The sequence below is a fragment of the Doryrhamphus excisus genome, linkage group LG1 (genome assembly GCF_037039965.1).
Source record: "Doryrhamphus excisus strain RoL-2023G ecotype Guam linkage group LG1, RoL_Dexc_Guam_v1.1, whole genome shotgun sequence".
Classification (NCBI taxonomy): Eukaryota; Metazoa; Chordata; class Actinopteri; order Syngnathiformes; family Syngnathidae; genus Doryrhamphus; species Doryrhamphus excisus.
The window spans coordinates 26,684,125-26,704,701 of record NC_136357.1 but is presented as its reverse complement, the minus strand read 5'-3'; the positions used below and the strand labels follow the sequence as shown (position 1 = coordinate 26,704,701).

The window sequence follows — 20,577 nt, the reverse complement described above, 5'->3', positions numbered from 1 at the left end:
ATTTACATGAAAAATCCAATCTACTCGTTTGCGATTAGCATTAGCAATTTGATATGGTGATTTAAGTTACATAAATATACAAAATATTTTTTTTTGTGATGTTCATCATGAATGCATTTAAGCAAATACGCTAGCACAATGCTAATTTACATTGAAAATCCCATTTCCTTCGCAATTAGCATTAGCGATTTGTGACGGTGATTTAAGTTACATAAGTCTCAAAATAATTGTGTTTGTGCTGTTTAACATAAATGAAATGCATTTAAGCAAATACGCTAGCTCAATGCTAATTTACATTGAAAATCCCATCCACTCGTTAGCGATTAGCATTAGCGATTTGATATGGTGATTTCAGTTGCTTAAATTACAAAATAATTTCGATGTGACATTATCATGAATGCATTTAAGCAAACACGCTAGCTCCATGCTAATTTACATTAAAAATTCACGATTAGCATTAGCAGTTTCATATGGTTATTTACGTTATATAAGCTCTAAAATAATGTCTCTGTGACCTTGAACATAAACGTTTATATCCATGGAAAGCTGGTCTCATCCCGGATTGAGCGGTGGATGCGTCCCAGGTCTTTTGTCCATATGTTTAATTCCTGTCCACCCCCCCCCCCAACCCCCCCGGTACAGTAGATATCTTCTTCATGACCATCCCACTCCCCTGTCACTACTCTCCTTTCTCCTCCTTCTCCTGTAGTTCCTGCGCCCAGTCAGAAATCTCTCTGGATGGTTTCTCCGAGTGTCCTCCTCCTCCGGTCCCCGTAGTGTTGCGTGGAGCGCGAGAACGCCTAACCGTAGAACTTAGAGACCGCAAAGCTCCACTGGCCGTCATGGAAAGCTTATCAGACGCCGAATCGGTCTACAGTCTGGATTCCCGTCGCTCTTCCGCCGCTCTTAAAGGTTCCCCGATGCTCAGTAGCCTCCCGTTTCCTTTGGATGCCACCATTCCGGAAGAGAACCCGTCTCTCAGTTCTCGTACCGAACTTCTCGCCGCCGACTGTCTCTGCACGGCCACACCGGAACACTTGGGAGAAATCAGCCCGTTCTTTACGCCGTTAGAACCTGCTTCCAAACCGGAATACACCATGCAGTTGTCCCCAGCCACGCCTCGCTATTCCGCTCAGAACACCTATCCCAGAATCGCTCTCGATGTGGAACAGATGCCTGGAATCTACAGTCCGGGTAGCACTCCCGACGCTCCGCTGAGTCCGCAGATTGCGTCAAAAGACAAGGATCAGTGGGAATTCTGCACAGAAACCGGAAAAGTTACTTCTTCTTCTCCTCCTCCGCCGCAATTATCCAACGGAAACCCCAGCCGAACGGTGCTGGAATTCGCCCAGTACTTGGATTCTCTATTCCGGTTAGACGGAAGCAGCTCACCGCCGTTGGATCTCTCCGACGGGGAATCCGAGTCGGGACGGGGTTCCCTCGGCGGCCATGTCGAGTCTTTACCCGACGGACCGGATGATAAACTTCTTGCCAGGGCCACGTTGGAACCCAACCTGGTCCCGAAGCCTCCACGCACTTTTGCCGGATCGGCGGATCCTTCCTCCGGTATCTCCTTGTCACCTTCGTTCCCGCTTTCGTCGTCCGAAGAACTCAATGACCTTTCACCCGGGGAGGGGGTCCCACCCGCCATGCACTCGCTACGAACATCCACCCCCATCCACTGTCCCGAGGAGAACACTCTGTCCTCCATGGTGTAGTAAGCGACCCCGCAATGAAGAGCTGCAGCCCCCCCACCCCCACCCCATCTCCCCCCCCCCACCCCCATTTCCGGATTTAAAAACATATCACAATACATGCATGCAATGGAATGTAGTCACTCATCAGAGACTCAAAAAAAAAAATTCCCATTCTTCAGGTGCCCCCCCCCCCCCCTGCCCCCCCCCTGACTTGAATTATGTTTATAGCATTTTCACACTATTGCAATGACTGCAAAAAAAAAAAATACCTCTCTGCATGCCGGGGGGGGGGGGGCTGTGCTGCTTTTTTTTTGGGGTGGAAAAACCAACAACTGTAGCGACACAAAAACAAACGAGTCGTGAGTCGTGAGTCGTGAGTCGTCTCGGCTTATGTTCAAGAGTTAGTTACCTTATTCCAAGCAGGGATTCAAACACTGTAGAAGGAGACACACTTTTCATAGGCGCATCTCGAAATTCGATGTACTCGAATACTTCCGCCACCCTCAGCAGCTTCGGAATATTATAATTTTTTTTTTTTTTTCTCGTTAATTTTTTTTTTTTTATACTCTTCAATCAGGAATGTGAAGATGGACATATGTCAGTCATTGTGACGTGACACAATGTTCCTCAGGTCTTTATTTAGAGTTAGGTGTTGAGAAAAGAGATTGTGTGTGTGTGTGTGGTTCAAGTCACGTGTCTTAAACATTTAGTGATTGTGATAAAAAAAAAAGTTATTAGACGCTTATGGATGTTTTTTTTTTTTTTTTTAAACTTTTTTGGTTTCTATTTATAATGCATGATATTTATTTTGTATTTTTTTTTTTTAGAGACACTCTATGGGGGGGCTGTGTCTCAAATCGTACGCTTCCCGATGTAGACTATGCAGTCTCGGTAGCAATTTGGTCGTCATAAAAGTTGACCCCCCCACCCCCCCCCCCCCGAAAATCGTCATTTAATTTGGATTTCTCATGAGCTACCTTCGCTAACTTTCACTCTCCGTCCATTTTTAACTGACGTTATTCACTCACGACGAGGGAAGCTAACAAGGACGCAAAAACTCCCATCGTATTCGAACAATAATCATTTGACAGAGCCAGTTTTTCCCGCCTGGACCGGCCGCCTCCTCAAATGGGATCAATAGATTGGCTCTTGCACCGAGCTTTCAGTCTTATATCCAAGACGGGCTTCCTGACCAGCCTGGATGTAAATGAATTACTATCCATCTTCCAGCTCTTCCCAGCAGATCCCGAGGCGGTCCCAGGCCAGTTGGGATACATAGTCTCTCCAACATGTACCCGGTCAAACAGGCCCTGAACGCGTCCCCAGGGAGGCGTCCCGTCCGATGGGGGCATCCTGAGCCAGTTTGTTGGGGAGACATCCAAGAATGGCTTCCTCCGGCAATGTTTGTCAATGTAACACCTGGGGAAAAAAAACTGTTAACATGCTAACATGCTAACACCTAACACAAAACCACTGTGTACGCAGGTTTATACTTAAAAAAAAAAAGCAAATAAATCTAATATGGTAATTTTAGCATGCTAGTAATGTCAACATGCTAACTGTTAGCATGCTAGTGGCGGAAATAAATTTATTAATTCATTTATTTTTCTACCGCTTATCCTCACGAGGGTCGCTGGGGATGCTGGAGCCTATCCCAGCTGTCTACGGGCGAGAGGCAGGGTATACCCTGGACTGGTCGCCAGCCAATCACAGGGCACTGGAAATTAAATGCTTGATTAAAATTCAATTAGCATGCTAATTGGACTCCGCATACAAAATGATAGGCCAATGCAGGATATGTTCAGATACTCGACTTAAAAAAACTCAAAAAGCTATAAAACGTAATACCTGAAGCTAGTCAAGTCATGTGACCAGACATAAATGCTTGATTAAAATTCTATTAGCATGCTAATTGGACTCGGTATACAAAGTGATAAACATTTGTCGCTCAGAGGCCAATGCAGGATGTGTTCAGATACTCGACTTAAAAAACTCGAAAGGCTATAAAACGTAATACCTGAAACTAGTCAAGTCATGTGACCAGACATAAATGCTTGATTAAAATTCTATTAGCATGCTAATTGGACTCTGCATACAAAGTGATGAACATTTGTCGCTGAGAGGCAGGATGTGTTCAGATACTCGACTTAAAACTTGAAAAACTAAAAAAAGTAATACCTGAAACTAGTCAAGTCATGTGACCAGACATAAATGCTTGATTAAAATTCTATTAGCATGCTAATTGGACTCCGTATACAAAGTGATAAACATTTGTCGCTCAGAGGCTAATGCAGGATGTGTTCAGATACTCGACTTAAAAAAACTCGAAAAGCTATAAAACGTAATACCTGAAACTAGTCAAGTCATGTGACCAGACATAAATGCTTGATTAAAATTCTATTAGCATGCTAATTGGACTCTGCATACAAAGTGATGAACATTTGTCGCTGAGAGGCAGGATGTGTTCAGATACTCGACTTAAAACTTGAAAAACTAAAAAACGTAATACCTGAAACTAATCAAGTCATGTGACCAGACATAAATGCTTGATTAAAATTCTATTAGCATGCTAATTGGACTCGGTATACAAAGTGATAAACATTTGTCGCTCAGAGGCTAATGCAGGATGTGTTCAGATACTCGACTTAAAACTCGAAAAACTAAAAAAATAATACCTGAAACTAGTCAAGTCATGTGACCAGACATAAATGCTTGATTAAAATTCTATTAGCATGCTAATTGGACTCCGTATACAAAGTGATAAACATTTGTCGCTGAGAGGCAGGATGTGTTCAGGTACTCGACTTAAAACTCGAAAAACTAAAAAAAGTAATACCTGAAACTAGTCAAGTCATGTGACCAGACATAAATGCTTGATTAAAATTCTATTAGCATGCTAATTGGACTCGGTATACAAAGTGATAAACATTTGTCGCTCAGAGGCTAATGCAGGATGTGTTCAGATACTCGACTTAAAACTCGAAAAACTAAAACACTTAATACCTGAAACTAGTCAAGTCATGTGATTGATTAAAATTCTATTAGCATGCTAATTGGACTCCGCCTACAAAGTGACCAGCCATTTTCCCGCCACTACTCGCTCACCATTCGGGCCGCGTTGAGTTGATCAGCACCCGTGCACTCGCACACTTGAGCACACTTATGCACTCAAAATGCGACGAGTAAGTACGCAAAGTGCACGAGTTGAGACACAGCCCTGGGATTGACGGCCTCTTTTGCCAAATTATTTTACGACAGTGATATTGCCAAATGTATTCCTGGGATGTACTTTTTTTTTGTATATGTTGATTGCTTTATTTAAACACGACAAGCTATGTTTATTATCACCTTTTCCCCCCACACTCGTCCCCCCCCCCGTGTAGACTGTTACCCACCCACAGGAAAGACGTCGGCTTGACTCTCCACGGCTTTCCCCGTCAACATTCTGGCCCGCAATAACCTTCTCTTTCTCTCCCAGCGTCGAGTTTTACAACCACGATAATATCATCATATCGAAGGAATTAATGCAAAACGTGGAACCCCCCCACCCCCCGACCGTGCATCCTCCATACGGTCGCCGGATGTGTTTCTTCTGGTACTCAAAGGTGCTCTCAGATATGATGGACAGGTCAGGTGTTTGCTACCCTTTAATCTGGTTCGCCTCGTTCGTCGGACGGTGTGGATAAATAAAGCCGGTGTCAATTCCATACGCAATCTTCCATATTTCCGCGGGTTAACAGTTGGATCACGAATTGCATTATTTATTACCATGAATGCTTTCACTTCTATTGCTGTATTTGATGGTATTGTTATTATTCTCATTGCTATTGCAGCAGATTGTTTTTTTTTTCCAGTTGTTCTGGAATTTTTTTTTTATTTTTGTAAACGTTCCCGGTATAAGAATTGTGTATGTCGGAGAAGTATTACACATTCTGCCATGACATTTTTTTTTTTTTTTTTTTTTTTACTGATGTTCCAAAGTGGTGAGACATTCTGGAGAATGACTTTTTTTGTCGCCAATGAGCCTGGAGTCAAGAAGCGGGAGTTGTTACTTTTTTTTTTTTTTGCCAGTTTTTCGAGACTGACACAACGCACAGATAATATCCCGCTTCTGTCTTTCACACACACACACACACACACAAACACAAAAAAAACATACACACTTTGGTTCAGTAGTTTAGCTTGCAGCCAGTCTTAAGCACTGTATGTGTACAGCACCATGCTCTGTGTGTAATTATTTATGCAATGTCTAACACAAATAATGGATTCCGATATGTAGAGAATAACTATATTAAAAAAAAAAAAAAGAAACATATCTCTATATTTAAAATATCAGTATTGATATACTATAGTACGGGAAATAGTTCAGTTTATGAAATTTATTTATTTAAATTATGGGCTAAATTGCAAATTGGTCTATAATATGAGAGGGATATTTCCAAATATGTAGTGTCCATGTTTACCTGGTTTGCTTCCTTCCTTCCTTTCCTGTCCCCTAATGAGAATGTATGTGATCCCTACCCTTATTAAACTTGCCTGTGATGGAATAAATTACAAACCATGAAAATTATGCTGTCTATTTCGCTTGTATTTTTTTTCCACGTTTAGCAAATATTGATAAATACTTCATTCATCATTTAAGAGAAATTCACAAATTTGACGATGTAATTAGCATGCTAACTGTTAGCATGTTGACGTCGAGCATGGTGGATAAAAGTGCTAATGTAACTCCTGGGGGAAAAAAAATCTAACATGCTAACACCTAACACGAAACCACTGTTCATGCAGGTTTATACGTTAGAAAGCAAATAAATTTAATATGCTAATTTTAGCATGCTAGTAGCCTTGTTTTTAGCTCTGAATGATGTTTATTTTCTTGATTGAAATTCAATTAGCATGCTAATTTGACTCTGCATACAAAGTGATAAACTTTTGCTGCTGTAAAAAAAATAGCTTTTTTATTGTCAAAAATAACGCGGTATGAATAGCAAAGTAACAAATTTATTTAATTAAGCATTTTTAGTGTAATTAATGCTAACATGAAACCACTGTCCATGCAGGTTTATACGTTAGAAAGCAAATAAATTTAATATGCTAATTTTAGCATGCTAGTAGCCTTGTTTTTAGCTCTGAATGAATGTATGGATATTATATTTTAATGTCTACTACTTTGTTTTTCTTCACTGTAAAGTGTCTTTGAGTATTCTGAAAAGCGCTACACAAATAAAATGTATTATTATTAATAATGTCAACATGCTAGCATGCTAGTACCAAAAATAAATGCTTGATTGAAATTCAATTAGCATGCTAATTTGACTCTGCATACAAAGTGATAAACTTTTGCTGCTGTAAAAAAAATAGCTTTTTATTGTCAAAAATAACGCGGTATGAATAGCAAAGTAACAAATTTATTTAATTAAGCATTTTTTGTGTAATTAATGCTAACATGAAACCACTGTCCATGCAGGTTTATACGTTAGAAAGCAAATAAATTTTATATGCTAATTTTAGCATGCTAGTAGCCTTGTTTTTAGCTCTGAATGAATGTATGGATATTATATTTTAATGTCTACTACTCTGTTTTTTTTACACAACTTTGTTTTTGCTTAACTGTAAAGTGTCTTTGAGTACTCTGAAAAGCGCTACACAAGTAAAATGTATTATTATTAATAATGTCAACATGCTAACATGCTAGTACCGGAAATAAATGCTTGATTGAAATTCAATTAGCATGCTAATTTGACTCTGCATACAAAGTGATAAACTTTTTTTTGCTACCGTAAAAAAAACAATTTAGCTTTTTTATTGTCAAAAATAAGGCGGTATGAATAGCAAAGTAACAAATTTATTTAATTAAGCATTTTTAATGTAATTAAGGCATGTGCATCATGTTAAGCTACAACCTGTTATGACTGTAAACAGCAGTAATTTTAGCTCTGAATGAATGTATGGATATTATATTTTAATGTCTACTACCCTGTTTTTTTTACACAACTTTGTTTTTTTCATTGTAAAGTGTCTTTGAGTACGCTGAAAAGTACTATACAAATAAAATGTATTATTATTAATAATAATAATGTCAACATGCTAGCTGCTATCATGCTAGTACCGGAAATAAATGCTTGTGAAGCGCCGAAGAACTGGAGTCTGAGGCGGAGTGTCGAATTTGGGAGAAAACTTTATTTTCTTCACAAACATTAACTTTTCACTCTTTGCCACGTGACCACAACAGGAAGAAGCGGGGAAAACTCCTGGCCCACGCGCCCACCCCTCCGGGTGGCAACCACTCCCCTATTGATCGTTCCGGGGTGAATTATGTACCGGTAACCAAGCACTACACTTGATTAAAATTCAATGAGCATGCTAATTGGATTGATACATTTTTGCTACTGTAAAAAAAAACATAACGCGGTCTGAATAGCAGAGTAACAAATTTATTTAATTAAGCATTTTTAGCGTACTTAACCCATGTGAAATCATGTCAAGCTACAACCTGTTATGACGTCACTACACAGTCTTCCGTATCTTTATTCTGACATGAACGCATCAACAGCAGTGTTAGCACCTTTTATGTATCTACATCTCACAAACATATATCTAGTCCTCCTTGGAACTAATTTCTGCTGCATGAACAAAATGGTAAATGTGGAGTTTTAGCCACTAGAGGGAGACACCGTATGAAATTAAATTCGTCCCCTACGACAAACGACAGGGAAGCGAAAGCAACATCCGGGTAGTACTTCCGGTGGCTAAAGCTGGTGTTTGGACTGTTGTGGCATCTCAGCTATGCGTCTGCTACCATGAATTGAAACCGGAGTGTCCCGTTGGGTCCTGGAAAACGTCTTGGTAGGTAAAACATACCAGGGCAGCAAACGAAAGCTGGAAGTTATTGTTATATTCCATCATTTGTAACGTTTTCACAAGCTAGCTCACGTAGCTAGCTGTGTTTGCTAGGCTAGCTTAATCCATAACATTTCGGTATTTCCTATGGCACCACACATGGCATTTTTGTATGTAATGATTTTAATTTTCCAACTTTTGTCATATCAACGCTGGCAGTGTATTAGTTTGAGATGTTTGCGAATGTCAGGAAATCTCTGCAATCAATCTGTGTTTTTTTTCTCTCAAAATGTTGTGATGTGGAGATCGATACTGAAATATCGATAACTTCCGATACTTTCGATACTTAATTTAAGTCATTTGAGGTTTCAAATACTAGTTCCTAATTACTTGAATTCATTTTTTACTGCTTAAAATACAATTTTCACATGATTTTGTTCTGTTTTTCTGTTGTTGTGTATTACATATATTGCTATCACATCACTAATGTCAGGGGTGTCCAAAGTGCAGCCCAGGGGCCATTTGTAGCACGCTGCTGGTTTAATATTTGCCCGCGACACAAATAATTTAACACACAAAAACCAGAAGTTTCAGTGCTGTTTTTGGAACTTACTGTCGACTCCTTACAGTGACTGGGTGGACAGGAAGCAGGCAGACATGTACGCCTCGGGTAAATACAGCTCCCGTGGACCAGCGCTCATCCCACGGATGAAAACCAAGCACCGCATATACTACATCACACTCTTCTCCGTGGTCTTGCTTGGCCTCATCGCCACCGGTATGTTCCAGTTCTGGCCTCACTCCATCGAATCCTCCGCCGAATGGACCGTGGAGAAGCGCAGCATTCACGATGCTCCTCTGGTGCGCCTCCCAGTCACCAGTCCCATTCCCGAGAGAGGGGACCTCAGCTGTCGCATGCATACTTGTTTCGATGTGTACAGATGCGGCTACAATCCCAAGAACCGAATTAAAGTAAGAACCACTTCCACACCAGCTCACACTCACTCTTATCTGTCGGTGGTGGTTGATGTGTTTTTTTTTTTTTTTGCGTAGGTTTACATCTATCCGCTGCAGAGGTTTGTCGATGAACTCGGGGTTCCGATCAGCAGCACGGGACTGTCGGGGGAATACAACGACCTGCTCAGCGCCATATCGGATAGTGACTTCTACACCGACGACGTCAACAGGGCTTGTCTTTTTATCCCGTCGACGGATGTTCTCAACCAGAACTCTCTGCGTATCAGAGAGACTGCACAAGCTCTAGCGATGCTACCCAGGTGAATGTTGTTGTTGTTGTTGTTGTCGTCTCCAAGTACTGCTGAACTATGTGTTATTCATTTGTTAATTTCATTAGTTTAACGGCTGATACCGATACAAGGGAAAAAAAAACGCAAATATCGGCCGGCCGATGTATCGGTCAATCCTTAGTCCGGACTACTGTAATGCACTTTACTCTGGAATTAGCCAAAAGTCTCTCTCTCTCTCTCTCTCCCGCTTACACTTAGTCCAGAACTCCGCGGCACGGCTTTGGCTTTTAAGAGGAACCATTATTACCGTTATTATAATATTTATTATGATATGTCTGTCATTGCATCAATGGTCTGTTGTGCATTTTGTTCAGGTGGAACAAAGGAATGAATCACCTACTTTTCAACATGTTGCCAGGCGGACCCCCAGACTACAACACTGCCCTGGATGTTCCCAGAGACAGGTAGATACATCACGGTGAAGATTTCTTTGTCATCACTCTAGACCAGGGGTCTCAAACTCAATTTACGCGGGCCGCATCAAGTTTTCCAAAAAAAACAACAACGCATTTATTAAAAAATAAATCAACTTTGCTTTGGTTCCGATTTTCTACAATAAAAGCTCTGATAAAACATTCCACTGTTCTCAAATATCTTAGTTTTTTATTTTTCTCCACAAAATAAAATGAAAAATAAATAAACAAATCAAGAATAAAAAAATAAATCAGTTATAAATAAATATAATAATAATAATAATAAAACACCAAATAATAAAAACTTAAGAAACCACATATAGTTGGTGGGTAGACAATTTTTTTTTCAGATTAAAATGAACAAAGCATTATTAGAGCCCTGTCGACATGACAAAACACGACTATAGTCACATTTATACTTTTTTTATTTACAACATATTGCGCAACTGCAGGGTCTTGAGACACATGCTAACTCGCAAACTAGAGAGCTAGCGACCTAAACGGTAGCCTTCAAGTTATTTCCTTTTAAACTTAAATAGCCAAAAACTTACCACTTCCACACGGATAGGGAGGATAACTATTAACAGTTATTTAACCTTTAACATGAACATTAATCAAACGTAATCATTTTTTCTGGGTACATGATACCATACAGCATCCATATCAAACATTAAACTTTTATATCAAGGCGGGGGGCCGCAAACTAGTGGTCCTGCGGGCCACATTTGGCCCGCGGGCCGCGTGTTTGAGACCTCTGATTTACAACATATTGCGCAACTGCAGGGTCTTGAGACACATGCTAACTCGCAAACTAGAGAGCTAGCGACCTAAACGGTAGCCTTCAAGTTATTTCCTTTTAAACTTAAATAGCCAAAAACTTACCACTTCCACACGGATAGGGAGGATAACTATTAACAGTTATTTAACCTTTAACATGAACATTAATCAAACGTTTTTTTCTGGGTACATGATACCATACAGCATCCATTACAAACTTGCGCGGGTCGCACTAACATTAAACTTTCATATCAAGGCGGGGGGCCTCAAACTAGTGTCCTGTGGGCCTATTTCAAGACACAATACTGGAAATAGCAGGAATTCATTATATATAACAGTGGAACAACATAACAGTCTGACTGACTGACTCAGTGTTGTCTTACTTAGAACAACACTAAATTCATCACACAGCAACTTAAAACTCCAGAGGTATACATTATAAAACATATAAGCACGTACCAATATGATAAATGAATGTTTTCCTATTTATCGGACTGCTGCAATGACGTCAGCCTCCTCCTAATAATAACTGTAGCCACGGGTCCAACGGCGTCCTCTGTTGGCTGTTGTGTTTAAAAATAGAGCTCCAATAACGGAGTGTGAGGGTTCAAGGCCGGTAAGCTAAAGAATGATTGATTGATTGTCGCCGCTTCATGCGTGGGCCCTAAGTGGAACGGCGCGTGTAATAAATCACTTCCAGAAGGTGAAGTATATATTTACAAATGGCTACAAATAGATTTCCTATTCATTCAAGTCAAATTGATGGCTGATGTGAGACGCTTGAACAATGTATTCAGATGTAAGGAATTTCCTGAGCTCATCCAGAGAGTCCTGATCAGAACCAGCTGCCATTTTGTCTTTAAGTTGAACAGGATAGCAGAAACACATCATCACTCATACTGTCACTATGCGGGAATGGCTAGCTAGTTTGGGTGTCTTTTCAATGCACTAACCTAGCGCTTTTTTTTTTTTTTTCAGAGCGCTGCTGGCAGGAGGCGGTTTCTCGACCTGGACCTACAGACAGGGTTATGATGTCAGCATTCCAGTTTACAGCCCCCTCTCGGCGGACGTGGAGCTGCCTGACAGACAACCGGGGTGAGCTCAACCTTCACGCACGTTGCTGGTACTTCCATGCTTCTGTTCCGTGACGGGACAAAAACTAAAGAGCATCAAAAATCACAGACATCTGTTCGGGCTTAAACCAGGGGGGTGTCCAAACATTTTCCCTTGGGGGGGGGGCACTTTGGTATTTTGTGAAGAAACACGTGTAGATATGCCAAAGAAGTGATATAGTACCTCAAGACAAAAACTGCACCTCAGTCTTTGTCATGATTTAGTTAGTTCTAAATATTTTTATTTCTAAATATAATAAATATAATATTATAATAATAATAATAAAATAAAAAAGATTAGGACTTCATTCCCACAACATGCTTTTAAGACTTTATTTTCTTTTGTTTTCTTTATTTTCTTTTGTAATATTATGACTTTTTAAAAATAAGATTTTTGTTCAACTCGATTACATGTCTATTATTTTTCCTCTTAATATTCCAAGTTTATTCTTGTAAAATTGCAAATTTTTATTTTTTTTGCTCTTTTTAGTTCGTTTAGTTAGTTCTAAATATTTGTATTTCTGAATATAATTTAATAATAATAATAAAATAAATAGATAAAAAAATAATAATAATAAAATAAAAGATATTAGGACTTTATTCCCATAACATGATAGTTTTTAAGACATTTTCTAAAAATGGCAACATTATTTTCCTTTGTTTGTCATAATATTATGACTTTTTAAAAATAAGATTTCATATAAGATATCATATAATTACATATCATACATATACACATTACATATATAACTTTACATATACATAAAATACATATATTTTATTTTTCCTCATAATATTCCAAGTTTATTCTTGTAAAATTGCATTTTTTTTGCTCTTTTTGATTTTCTAAATATTTATATTTCTAAATATAATTAAATAAATAATAATAATAATAAAATAAAAAATATTAGGACTTCATTCCCATAACATGATAGGTTTTAAGACATTTTCTAAAAATGGCAACTTTATTTTGTTTTGTTTGTCATAATATTATGACTTTTTTAAAAATAAGATTTTTGTTCAACTCGATTACATGTCTATTATTTTTCCTCTTAATATTCCAAGTTTATTCTTGTAAAATTGCATTTTTTTTTGCTCTTTTTGATTTAGTTAGTTCTAAATATGTTTTTATTTCTAAATATAATTAAATAAATAATAATAATAATAATAAAAAAAAAATATTAGGACTTCATTCCCATAACATGATAGCTTTTAAGACATTTTCTAAAAATGGCAACTTTATTTTGTTTTGTTTGTCATAATATTATGACTTTTTAAAAATAAGATTTTTGTTCAACTCAATTACGTATCTATTTTTTTCTTCTTAATATTCCAATTTATTCTTGTAAAATTGCATTAAAAAAAATTTTTTTTTGCTTTTTTGATTTAGTTCTAAATATTTTTATTTCTAAATATAATTAAATAATAATAGTAATAAAATAAAAAATATTAGGACTTAATTCCCATAACATGATAGCTTTTAAGACATTTTCTAAAAATGGCAACTTTATTTTCTTTTGTTTGTCATAATATTATGACTTTTTTAAAAATAAGATTTTTGTTCAGCTTAAACAACTCGTAAACAACTCTTGTTTACGTTTATCATTTACCTCGGTATCAGTCATTTTGTTATCATTGGAAGACTCTATATTTGACTTTAAAATCCCCTGCAATGGCCCTTTCCGCTTCCCCCAGGCCTCGCCGCTACTTTATCCTGTCCTCTCAAACCGCCATTCACCGAGAGTACCGGGCTGAACTGGAACGCTTGAAGGAAGAAAACGGTGAGGCGCTGCTCCTGCTGGACAAGTGCAGCAACCTCTCCCAGGGAGCTGGCTCGGCTCGGAAGCGCTGCTGCAAGGGTCAGGTGTACGACTACCCGCAGATCCTGCAGGTGAGGCGTTGATGGCGTTGATGGCGTTGATGGCGTCGAAACATGAAAATATAATAAGTAAGAAAGATGGAAAAAACCGTCTTTGCTTCCCGACTGTGTCTGCAGGAATCCTCTTTTTGTGTGGTCCTGAGGGGGGCACGCTTGGGTCAGGCCGCTCTCAGTGATGTTCTCCAAGCCGGCTGCGTGCCGGTCATCCTGGCGGACTCCTACATTCTTCCCTTCTCCGAGGTTCTTGACTGGAAAAGGTCTGTCTAATTCAGTAACCCTCTTATGGTTGTTTAGCTAGTATGTAAGTAAGCTGTTTTCCTCACATTGTCCTGCACAGAGCATCTGTGGTTATTCCAGAGGAGAAGCTTTCCGAGATGTACACCATCTTGAAGAGTATTCCGCACAGACAAGTGGAGGAGATGCAGCGACAGGTACGTAGTAAAACAAGTACCAATATCAGTTGGTACTTGAACTATTGTTCCCATCATGGGCTGCACGGTGGTCAAGTGGTTAGAACAGAACATGCAAACTCCACACAGAGATGACCGAGGGTGGAATTGAACTCGGGTCTCTAATACGAAATATACAAACAAGTACCAATATAAGTTGGAAACTTGAACTATTGTTCCCATCATGGGCTGCACGGTGGTCGAGTGGTTAGAACAGAACATGCAAACTCCACACAAAGATGGCCGAGGGTGGAATCGAACTCGGGTCTCTAATACGAAATATACAAACAAGTACCAATATAAGTTGGAAACTTGAACTATTATTCCCACCATGGGCTGCACGGTGGTCAAGTGGTTAGAACAGAACATGCAAACTCCACACAGAGATGACCGAGGGTGGAATTGAACTCGGGTCTCTAATAAGAAATATACAAACAAGTACCAATATCAGTTGGTACTTGAACTATTATTCCCACCATGGGCTGCACGGTGGTCAAGTGGTTAGAACAGAACATACAAACTCCACACAGAGATGGCTGAGGGTGGAATCGAACTTGGGTCTCTAATACAAAATATACAAACAAGTACCAATATGAGTTGGTACTTGAACTATTGTTCCCATCATGGGCTGCACGGTGGTCAAGTGGTTAGAACAGAACATGCAAACTCCACACAGAGATGGCCGAGGGTGGAATCGAACTCGGGTCTCTAATCCGAAATATACAAACAAGTACCAATATCAGTTGGTACTTGAACTATTGTTCCCATCATGGGCTGCACGGTGGTCAAGTGGTTAGAACAGAACATGCAAACTCCACACAGAGATGGCCGAGGGTGGAATCGAACTCGGGTCTCTAATCCGAAATATACAAACAAGTACCAATATGAGTTGGTACTTGAACTATTGTTCCCATCATGGGCTGCACGGTGGACAAGTGGTTAGAACAGAACATGCAAACTCCACACAGAGATGACCGAGGGTGGAATCGAACTCGGGTCTTTAATCCGAAATATACAAACAAGTACCAATATGAGTTGGTACTTGAACTATTATTCCCACCATGGGCTGCACGGTGGTCAAGTGGTTAGAACAGAACATACAAACTCCACACAGAGATGGCCGAGGGTGGAATCGAACTCAGGTCTCTAATACAAAATATACAAACAAGTACCAATATGAGTTGGTACTTGAACTATTGTTCCCATCATGGGCTGCACGGTGGAAAAAAGTGGTTAGAACAGAACATGCAACAGAACATGCAAACTGCACACAGATGGCCAATGGTGGAATCGAACTCGGGTCTCTAATACGAAATATACAAACAAGTACCAATATCAGTTGGTACTTGAACTATTGTTCCCATCATGGGCTGCATGGTAGCCGAGTGGTTAGAACAGAACATGCAAACTCCACACAGAGATGGCCGAGGGTGGAATCGAACTCGGGTCTCTAATACGAAATATACAAACAAGTACCAATATCAGTTGGTACTTGAACTATTGTTCCCATCATGGGCTGCATGGTGGTGAAGTGGTTAGAACAGAACATGCAAACTCCACACAGAGATGGCCGAGGGTGGAATCGAACTCGGGTCTCTAATCCGAAATATACAAACAAGTACCAATATGAGTTGGTACTTGAACTATTGTTCCCATCATGGGCTGCACGGTGGACAAGTGGTTAGAACAGAACATGCAAACTCCACACAGAGATGACCGAGGGTGAAATCGAACTCGGGTCTCTAATACGAAATATACAAACAAGTACCAATATAAGTTGGTACTTGAACTATTGTTCCCATCATGGGCTGCATGGTAGCCGAGTGGTTAGAACAGAACATGCAAACTCCACACAGAGATGGCCGAGGGTGGAATCGAACTCAGGTCTCTAATCCGAAATATACAAACAAGTACCAATATCAGTTGGTACTTGAACTATTGTTCCCGTCATGGGCTGCACGGTGGTCAAGTGGTTAGAACAGAACATGCAAACTCCACACAGAGATGGCTGAGGGTGGAATTGAACCCTGGTCTCCCAGCTGTGAGGTCTGCTTCCAAATCAGTTCTTCCAAAATCACATTTTTGACAATTTGGGGGAAAAAAAGATGTAGACAGACTGTACGGTCTGTACTGGTGGTTAGTGAGCAGGCCACACAGCTAGGAGACCCGGGTTCGATTCCACCCTCGGCCATCTCTGTGTAAAGTTTGCATGCCGGGCACTCCGGTTTCCTCCCACATTCCCAAAAAACATGCTAGGTTAATTAGCGACTCCAAATTGTCCATAGGTATGAATGTGAGTGTGAATGGTTGTTTGTCTATATGTGCCCTGTGATTGGCTGGCCACCAGTCCAGGGTGTACCCCGCCTCTCGCCCGAAGACAGCTGGGATAGGCTCCAGCACCCCCCGCGACCCTCGTGAGGAAAACGCGGTAGAAAATGAATGAATGAATGAATAAGCATTGACTACTATGATGTGCTGTTCATCGGTTTAGCCAGCAGGGGGCTCAATTGGCTTTGCATTGGAATTGGCTTGCTTGATTCAATGGAATCAATGGATTCCCTGAGCAAGGTGAGAGGAGAACTAGCCATTATTGACTCAACAGGCCTTTTAAATGAAATTAATTTTTAATTTATATATATATATATATATATATATATATATTTTTTTTTTGTAGCTTATAGAGTCGATTAAAAAAAAAAAAAAAAAGAGAGAGGTGGATGACAGGTGTCTAACAAACAAACAAACAAGTTTCCTTGGCATTTTATATATTACGAGCGATTAACGATGGATATGCACGATCAATCGATAGCGCCGCACCCGAGATGGATCCATCGTTAGCGCACAAATGGATCGATTTCTCCGCTGGAGGCCGATGCTTTGACACTGTGCTGATGGCGGACGAAGGAAAAGGAACATTGAAATAATAATAAAAATAATAGGACTAAAAAGATAAAAACATAAGAAAAGTTTAAAAATATTAGTTAAAATCCTGATTAAAAAGGTGTGTCTTTAATCTTTTTTTTTTTTTTTTTTTTTTTTTAAAATATCAACAATCTCCGCAGTCCTGAGGCTCTCCGGCAGGCTGTTCCACAGGTGGGGGGGCCATAGTGGTTTTAGTTCTGGGTTTTGGTATTGTTAAAAGGCCAGTTGATACGGTAAAAGCAGATCAGATAAATAAGAAGGTGCAAAACCGTTAAGACATTTAAAAACCAGTAAGAGAATCTTAAAATCGATCCTGAAGCGAACAGGCGGAGGGTGGGGGGGGGGGTAATGTAGCGACTTTAAAACTGGTATAAACCGGTGTGTGTTAGCGCGTAATATATATACAGTAAACCTCGGATATATCGGAAATTCGCTCACAACGGACAGATAAAAAAGAACCGATTTTTCTGTAATGCATTTCCAATAAAAAAATCATTGCATATATCGGATTTTTTATTTCGGACAAAATCTCCAGTCCCGTTCCAATGCATTTCCATTAAATTTCCCTCGCATATATCGGATGGCCGAATCGTGACAGGCCGCTATACGACGTCATTTGCAGCGTTGCCTGCGCGTCCAGGTACATTGCAAACATAGTCAAGGAAGTGCCTTTTTATAACGGATAAAATCCGATTTACGCATATACCGGATATAAATCCGATATATGCGTAAAACAGACATTTTCCGGTATACGCATATAACGGATTTCGCTTATATCGGACAAAACCAGTGTGAACAATTGAATCCGATATATCCGAGGTTTACTGTATAAAACATTTCAACATACAACATGTCTGTCCCGTGCGTGACTAGAAGAAGGTAGAAGCTAAGCGCAGGCAAACATTATTCCCACGGCGAGCAGCTGACTGGGTCCCCCCCCCCCCTCTTGGCTGTTTCTGATTAAGTCCAAAATCGCTAATGATTGCTTGGTTCTCGCCGCCGCTCTCGGGAGCTCCTCCGTCGGCGCAGTCCATCTGTCACACGCTTGACAAGCAGACTTAAACAAAGACTTCTGTACTCCAAACTGTTTTCCTGCTCATGACTTTGACCTTTTGCTCTAATGATTTCGAATCGCAAAGTGCTTGTTATCCGTTCGTATTTTTCCCACTTTTTCCCCCCATTTTCTCCCAAGTTTGATTGCTTTTAAATGCATCTTGAGGTTTGCTCATTTCTAAATAAGGGTCGACTAAAAAGGGCGATTTATTCACTATCAAAGATTAGAAGGCGTTACATGCAGATTCTGTTTTTTTTTTTTTTTCATCCCGGATCGTCGCAATTCCTGCAAGCGGTGGGGGAGTAAAGATGGGGTCATTCCCTCGGGCGCGCACAGTTTTCTTACAACCTCCTCCCAGTCGGAAAAGAAAACTTTCATCACTGGCTGATTTATGAACTGTTGGCGTCCCACCCCCCCCACCCTCTCCACTCCCCCCTGAGATTAGAAAGTCTTTTTGGATTCTCCTCATCGCTCTGTAAAAATAAAAGCCCGTTTTTGACTTTGAATATGATGCAACACATAACACTCGGACATGTGGTTTTCAAAATAAATTGGTCACTAGACACAATTTTTTGGTCAACACCGGAACCGCAAAACCACTCAAGTGTTGGAAAGGACGGCCATATTTCGCTTATTTCTGCAACAACAGTCAAAGTGTCAACTTTATTTTCAGTCAAGATTGCTCGTTAGACAATCTAAACCAGGGGGTCTCAAACACGCGGCCCGCGGGCCAAATGTGGCCCGCAGGACACTAGTTTGAGGCCCCCGCCTTGATATGAAAGTTTGATATGGATGCTGTATGGTATCATGTACCCAGAAAAAAATTATTACGTTTGATTAATGTTCATGTTAAAGGTTTAAATAACTGTTAATAGTTAACCTCCCTATCCGTGTGGAAGTGGTAAGTTTTTGGCTATTTAAGTTTACAGGAAATAAACTTGAAGGGTACCGTTTAGGTTGCTAGCTCTCTAGTTTGCGAGTTAGCATGTGTCTCAAGACACTGCAGTTGCGTAATATGTTGTAAATAAAAAAAGTATAAATGTGACTATAGTCGTGTTTTGTCATGTCTACAGGGCTCTAATAATGCTTTGTTCATTTTAATCAGAAAAAAATAATTTGTCCACCCACCAACTATATGTGTTTTTTATTATTTGCCGTTTTTATTATTATTATTATTATATTTATTACTGATTGATTTTCTTTATTATTGATTTGTTTATTTATTTTTCCATCTTATTTTGTGTAGAGAAAAAAATAATAATTTTAATGACTACATGACACTAAAAGTAACCCTCTTTTCTTGAGAACGTTCGGACTGTCCGGTGTACTGCTGGGATAGGTGCAGATTCTAGAAGGTCTAGAGAACTTTCTGTGCTGGTTATGGTGTGTAGCTGCTCTATAGGAGTCCGCAACTCAATACAAATTGCAAAAAAAACAAAAATATGAGCATAATACGTCCCCTTCAATCCCAATAACGTATTTATGCGTATATTCAGGAAATAAAGACTGTTATAGTATAATATAATTGAAGGATTTTATTGTTTTAAAGATGTTCGATTCCCAGTCGTCATTATATTATGGACCCTCACTTGTCAGAAAACATTATCTATCCATTCATTATCCAAATTCTTCAAAGTTCCATGAAGAAAAACACACACACTCTTTTTGTAAAGGATATTTGATCCGTGGTGTTTGAGGGAGTCAGGGGTTAAAGGTCGACGCTGTTCATATAAGGCTTCATTTATATTTATGACCAGTGGTGAACTACAAATGAGTGCCGTTGTAATTGGGGCTTTTGGACTGTTAAAATAAGGTTGTTTGTTATTTTTCCGTTTGTTTGCACAAGAGACACCAGGTGATGATGCAACTCCATAATAGAAGAGAGCATGTTTGCTGCAGTTTGAAGCCAAGACACGACCACAAGGTGGCAGAAGTGCATTTTTTAATAAGAACTCCGCCTCCATCTTTTCTTTTTGAAATCAACACACAACCACCAGGAAGTGAAAAGGCATCCTAATTGTGAATGTAGTACTGTATTCTTACATTGGCCACTAGGTGTCAGTAATTGTCACTAAGGTTCCCAAGGCAGTTTTATTCATTCATTCATTCATTCATTTTCTACCGCTT

At 39.7% G+C, this 20,577-nt stretch overlaps 2 protein-coding genes across 5 annotated transcripts in view; both read left to right on the top strand.

Moving 5' to 3' along the window:
* Positions 1-6,267, top strand: part of dagla (diacylglycerol lipase, alpha) — a 57,668-nt gene extending 51,401 nt beyond the window's left edge. For all 4 annotated transcript variants that reach the window (XM_058077474.2, XM_058077473.2, XM_078792949.1 and 1 more), the window contains one exon: positions 710-6,267. In XM_058077474.2, coding sequence (XP_057933457.2) covers positions 710-1,718 — 1,009 coding nt within the window. In that variant the 3' untranslated portion in view covers positions 1,719-6,267. The remainder of the gene's footprint in view (positions 1-709) is intronic.
* Positions 6,268-8,413: 2,146 nt separating this feature from the next.
* Positions 8,414-20,577, top strand: part of ext2 (exostosin glycosyltransferase 2) — a 32,496-nt gene continuing 20,332 nt past the window's right edge. The window contains exons 1-8 of the mRNA XM_058078011.2: positions 8,414-8,543; positions 9,167-9,509; positions 9,591-9,814; positions 10,159-10,248; positions 12,013-12,129; positions 13,842-14,037; positions 14,143-14,282; positions 14,363-14,456. Of these exons, the coding sequence (XP_057933994.1) occupies positions 9,195-9,509; positions 9,591-9,814; positions 10,159-10,248; positions 12,013-12,129; positions 13,842-14,037; positions 14,143-14,282; positions 14,363-14,456 (1,176 nt within the window). The 5' untranslated portion in view covers positions 8,414-8,543; positions 9,167-9,194. The remainder of the gene's footprint in view (positions 8,544-9,166; positions 9,510-9,590; positions 9,815-10,158; positions 10,249-12,012; positions 12,130-13,841; positions 14,038-14,142; positions 14,283-14,362; positions 14,457-20,577) is intronic.